We start from the raw sequence: 5,909 nt of genomic DNA, 5'->3' as shown, positions 1-5,909 counted from the left end.
GACACGATTTTACACATCACTCATCTTTTTGTTTCTTCTGTTTCTTAATGAAGATCATTTCTTTAAATATCTGTGGGTTTCGGTGTGGTAAAGTAAGTAAATTTGGTGATATAAAGAAGTTATGTGTGTCGGAAAAACCTTCAATTCTTGTTATGCAAGAAACTAAATGCCATACTCGTGATGATAATTGGTTTTTCGCATTATGGGGGTCAATGGATTGTGGTTATATCCAAAAGGAAATGGTTGGGAAATCGGGTGGTCAAATGATAATTTGGGACACTTCAACTTTTGAGGTGAATAGCGAACTCATTAGTGATTTTTTCATTGCAATTCGGGGTAAATAGAAATCTTCGAGGGAAGAATCCATCATTATTAACGTTTATGGACTGCACGATGATATTAAAAAAAAGAGAATGTGGGATTCCTTGGATGTTACTATGAATAACCCAATGTTTCGTGGGTTATTTGCGGTGACTTTAACGAGGTTAGAGATTCTTCAGAGAGATTAAATTGTGATTTCTTAAGAATTAGAGCAAAAAGATTTAATGTTTCATTGTCAAAAATGGGCTTGTCGAAATTCCTTTGGGTGGGAGAAAATTTACGCGAATTAGTGATGACGGTATCAAAATGAGTAAACTAGATAGATTACTCGTTTCGGATTCTTTTCTTCCTTTGTGGTCGGATCTTAAAGTAATTGCGTTAGATAGAAAAATTTCAGATCATTGCCCTATTATGCTTGAGGATAGTTGTATTGATTTCGGGCCAAAACCCTTTAAAGTTTTTGATGAATGGTTCTTAATTGAGGGGATTGATGAGGTTATTTCTCAATTTTGGAACAAAGATATGCCCAGGAATAGAAAAGATTGTGTGTTTCGCAACAAATTGAAAAGGTTAAAATTATCGTTAAAAGATTGGAGTAAATCTCAATTTGGGGGTCTTGATGAGGGGATTGAAAATGTGAAGAAGATTGCCTTGGAGTTAGAAATTAAGGCCGAAGCGGGGTTACTTTCAATTGGTGATCATGATAACTGGCTAAACTCTCGAAAGACGTGGATTGAGAAAGAAAGAACAAAATGCAGTATGTTGAAGCAAAAGGCTAGAGTGCGATGGATGGCGGAAGGCGAAGAAAACTCTAAATATTTTCATAATTCCAGCAAGCGAAAATATAATAAAAATAATATTAGGGGGGTCATTATTGATGGGGCTTGGTGTGAAAACCCGAGTCTATTAAATCCATGGCCCTCAACCACTTCAAGAATATTTTTGCCAAGCCCAACTGTAACAAGCCTAGCTTGGAAGACTTGCATTACGCATCAGTTTCTGCTGATCAGGCTGCGACATTGGAAGACGTGTTCACGGAGAACGAAATTTGGGAAGCGTTGTCTAGTTGTGGTAGTTCTAAGGCTTCGGGGCCCGATGGTTTTAATTTGGGTTTCTTTAAAAAAATGATGGTACATTATCAAGGATGATTTGGTTAATGCAAGCAAATGGTTTTGGGTTAATGGGGAATTTTCAAAAGGTTGTAATGCTTCTTTCGTTTCTTTGATCCTGAAAAAGGAGGATCCTCTTTGGTTCGGTGACTATAGACTAATTAGTCTTATTGGAAGTTACTATAAAATTATTGCGAAATTGCTCTCGAATCGATTCCGAAAAGTGATTCGTTATCTCATTGGTGCGGAACAGAGTGCTTTTATGAGTGGTAGGTACATTCTAGATGGTATTTTGGTTGTAAACGAGACGGTTGACTATCTCAAAAAAATGTAAAAAGCATGGCCTTATATTTAAAGTTGACTTTGAAAAGGCATTTGACTCATTGAATTGGTCTTTTCTCCTTGAAGTTATGGAGTGTATGGTGTTCGGTTCTAGATGGAGATCGTGGATAATGGCTTGTCTTAAATCGGCATCAATTTTTATATTAATTAATGGTTCACTAACTCATGAGTTTTGTTTGGAAAGGGGTGTTAGGCAAGGGGATCCACTCTCCCCCTTTCTTTTATAATTTCTTCGAAAGTTCTTAACATCTTGACTAAAGTGGCGTTTAGCAAAGGTTTATATAAAGGTGTGGAGGTGGGTGGTGAAAAGGTTATTGTATCTCGCATCTCTAATATGTGGATGACACTATCTTTTTCGGGGAATGGAGTAAAAGAAACGCACGTAACCTCATGTATATCTTAGAATATTTTGAAAAAGCATCCGGGTTGAAGGTAAATTATAGCAAAAGTCATCTTTACGGAATTGGTGTGAATTTTGCGGAAGTGGAAAATATGCAAATTGGTGTAATTGTCAAGCGGATTCCCTTCCTTTTGTGTATCTCGGGCTCCCAGTTGGCTCAAATATGAAGAAATTAAATGGTTGGAATCCGATAATTGAGAAATTTAATAAGCATTTAGCGGATTGGAGGGCTCGATCGGTTTCTTTCGGTGGTCGAATTACTCTTGTTAATTCGGTTCTCTCAAGTTTGCCTCTCTACTACTTCTCGCTTTTTTGTGCCCCGCCTTGCGTGTTGAATAAATTAGAGAGTGTGAGACGTTGTTTTTTTTTTGGGGTGGGTCGAGTTCTAATAAAAAAAATGTCATGGGTAAAATGGGACATTCTCCTTATTTCTCACGAAGGAGGATTAAATATTAAATCTCTTTTTTTGTAAAAATTTGGCTCTTCTTTGTAAGTGGTGGTGGCGTTTAAAACCGAAACCAACACTTTGTGGGTTAACGTTATTCGAAGTTTATATGGAATTGACGGTGGGCTATCGATTAGTGACCAGTCAAACCGGAACTTAATCGGTAGTATTTGGTCTAATATTCGTGATGCATGTTATAAAGTGGACGAGCTAGGTATTCTTTAACGCCATAAAAAGGAAAGAAATTTTTTTTTTTTTTTAAATTAAGTGCCTGCCCAGACACAGGCATTTGCCGCGGCGCGGCTTCATTGGTCGCGGCGCGACATATAAAGAAATTTCTGACACTTCTTAACAGTCATTCTGTTACCAAAACAAGACCAATGCTGCGGCGCGGCACCATTTGTCGCGGCGCGACGTTACACGGGGGCTGAAACTGTCCTGCAACTTAAAAACAAAACCATAAACCCTAACAATTCAACATCCAAAACCCATTACAACAACACAATACATAACCAAACTTAGTTAAATCAGTTTCTTACACCGTTAAACATCACGAAGATCTTTTAAATCATGTAAACGTGTTTACACATTTCAAATTCATCATTTGGTCCCGAAAGCTTAAAGACAACATAAATGACAAACACAAAAGACTCGGCGTTGATAAGCGGTACCAATAGAGCTTGATTCAAAAAGAGACTTGCATTACCACTTACTCTAATGCCAATGCTCCGCTACGCTCAAATGGGTTCTTTACCTTCTCGATGTCCCTTCATTCCTAAAACATGAAACAACACGGGGGTAAGCTTTTACACTTAGTGAGTTATAGGCGAATAATATAGCATAATACATTGGGCATAACAATCACATTACTTGTCTTTCAACCTAACGGTTGCTTACTTACTTTCGGATCCGACTCTTACTTACCATAGACATAACTTACTAGGCCGACCCTAGTAATCATGTCTAAGCTAACCATAGGCATACTCTTATGCCTAAGCTACTTTAATCGCATTTCAATAATACATATACACATAGACACCCAAAGTGTCTAAGCTAAACCATCCATAGACAAGATTACTAGCAATGTAATAATCTTACCTAAGCTAAACATCAACCATAGATACAATTATTAGGTAAACCTAATAATTCTATCTAAGCTACTCAACTAGTGCACCTAGTCGTTACTCTCTTGCACGGATGCAATCCAAGAACATTAAGCCACTCTTGACCCGCCCATTTGACCCCATATCAACTCACCTTGATTTAATGAAGTCCCTTGGTCACTTGAAACTCCCTTGCTTGGATTAGCACCTATACATGAGCTAATCTCATCAATATCATAACTCAACAAAATTATATAAACCGTATTATTCCGTTTCCATCTAACTGTCTCGTTTTATCTGATTTACTCTTAAACTGTCTCGTTTTATCTGATTTACTCTTAAACTCATAATATATAAACCGTATTATTCCATTTCCATTTTTTTTTCATCAACGTAGCCTAACCAAAAATGGAATTGGATCTCGGTCCATCATGGTTTACGGCCCAATACTAAAACGAATCCAACAATAGTTCACAAGCCCCATAATGATTTAAGGTTCATTAACAAAACTAAAGTGTTTTCGGTTTATAAATATAACAGGAGAAAAAAAATAGAATTGAACATGGGATCCATCTTTTTTGGTAGGCTGTCACCGTCCCCCTTTCACACTCTCTTGTCCCCTTTTGTTTGTTTGTTTTGAAGAAACTAACACATTGTGGGTCCTACGAGCATGCAATATACCACTATGGATTAGTGAGGTTCTTTCGTTTTTTTTTTATATGAATAAAAGTGGTAGCTGTAAAGGTGGGTTCGGTTTGTAAAACGAATATAAACACACACAAAAAAAATAATAGAGTATAGCAGCAGTAAAACGACGATGAATAATGATGGTGTTTTTCGTGGATTTATGAAGGTGGTGGCTAATCGTGGTGATGGTTGAGCTCACGATGGTGGTACGATGGTTCAAGTGGGGATGTTGTAAGGTGGTGGGTTTTGGGTGTTGGCCCAACAGTAACGTAAAGTAAATTAATTATTAGCAACAAGAACCGAATAGAAGATGATAGTTTGTACTTGTTTTCGAATGGAATAGAAACGTATACTAACCGTATTAATATGGCAGTAGCAAGCACTATAGTTGCGATGGTTTTGGGTTCCTAGGTGGGTCTATGACTAGAAAGAGAGTGGTTCTTCTCGGATGCAAAAAGAAATCGTGTAGCAAAGTTTTTGTCCGGTAATAAAAGGAGTAATATACATTGGATATAAATTTTAAGATGATCATGGTTGTTGAGTGATGGTGATGATGGATGTCTGAATATATGGCAGGTAAAGGATCGAAATAGAAACAATAACTTAATTACAGTAGTTGTTTTTTTTTTAAATCGAGCATCCAATGTTTAGTTGAGTTGTGTAAATTTATATATATATATAATATACATAATATGCAAGTGGTGAAACAAGTCTACATCTTCAATATATAATAATATTAATCGTAAACTCAAAGGTGCAAAATAAAAACATCAAAGAATTTGTGTTGCCGACACTTGTTAAGGGGTATATTTCGTACCCCGTTGTTAAACAGTGACGATAAAAAGTCCTCAGAAAAATTCTATATTTTTAAATTAACTATATTTATTTATTTTGGTCATTATGGTATAAAATTCAATCATTAATTTAATAAATAAAAATTACATCAACTGTCCCTCTCATTTATGGGTAAAATATAAAAAGTGTTAGAATTAAATAATTAGTTCCTAAATATACTTTTAATAAGCCTATAACTTATATAACTCATTTTCATATCACCGTTTATTTTAAAATCAATTAAGTTTCTTTTTAACTCGTTTACTATTAATCGAATTTACAATTGAGCGTTACCGTTGTTTACTAAATAACTTCAAAATCACAAAATATATTTAATATACTTTTTATGTATATATATATATATATATATATATATATATATATATATATATATATATATATATATATATATATATATATATATATATATATATATCTGTTTTATATTATAAATTTTATTATCTCTTATATTATTTTATAATTTACATCGTATATTAAATCAACTATATTTCAAAGTATTATTTATATTTATATATTTAAATATATTTGCATTTATTTATTTGTATGTAATAGTTCGTGAATCGTCGGAAATGGTCGAAGTTAATTTGATTGTATGAAAACAGTTCAAAATTTTTGAGACTTAACATTGCAGACTTTGCTTATCGTAT

The 5,909-nt window shown here is 34.7% G+C and overlaps 1 protein-coding gene across 1 annotated transcript; it reads left to right on the top strand.

The window, feature by feature from the left end:
- Positions 1-627: 627 nt before the first annotated feature.
- Positions 628-1,764, top strand: LOC139899115 (uncharacterized). The gene is made up of 3 exons (XM_071881934.1): positions 628-1,078; positions 1,318-1,451; positions 1,558-1,764. Exons 1-3 carry the CDS (start codon positions 628-630, stop codon positions 1,762-1,764), a joined length of 792 nt encoding a protein of 263 aa, XP_071738035.1.
- The last annotated feature ends 4,145 nt before the right edge of the window (positions 1,765-5,909 follow it).

The sequence above is a fragment of the Rutidosis leptorrhynchoides genome, chromosome 1 (genome assembly GCF_046630445.1).
Source record: "Rutidosis leptorrhynchoides isolate AG116_Rl617_1_P2 chromosome 1, CSIRO_AGI_Rlap_v1, whole genome shotgun sequence".
Classification (NCBI taxonomy): Eukaryota; Viridiplantae; Streptophyta; class Magnoliopsida; order Asterales; family Asteraceae; genus Rutidosis; species Rutidosis leptorrhynchoides.
This window is presented reverse-complemented; position numbering and strand designations above follow the sequence as displayed.

Bases quoted from the DNA above. Each gene is read 5' to 3' on its own strand.
- LOC139899115 (XM_071881934.1), top strand. From the start codon at position 628: ATGAGTAAACTAGATAGATTACTCGTTTCGGATTCTTTTCTTCCTTTG. The intron at 1,079-1,317 runs GTATGTTGAAGC...ATTACGCATCAG, and splicing joins GAAAGAAAGAACAAAATGCA to TTTCTGCTGATCAGGCTGCG. The intron at 1,452-1,557 runs GTACATTATCAA...ATCCTGAAAAAG, and splicing joins GTTTCTTTAAAAAAATGATG to GAGGATCCTCTTTGGTTCGG.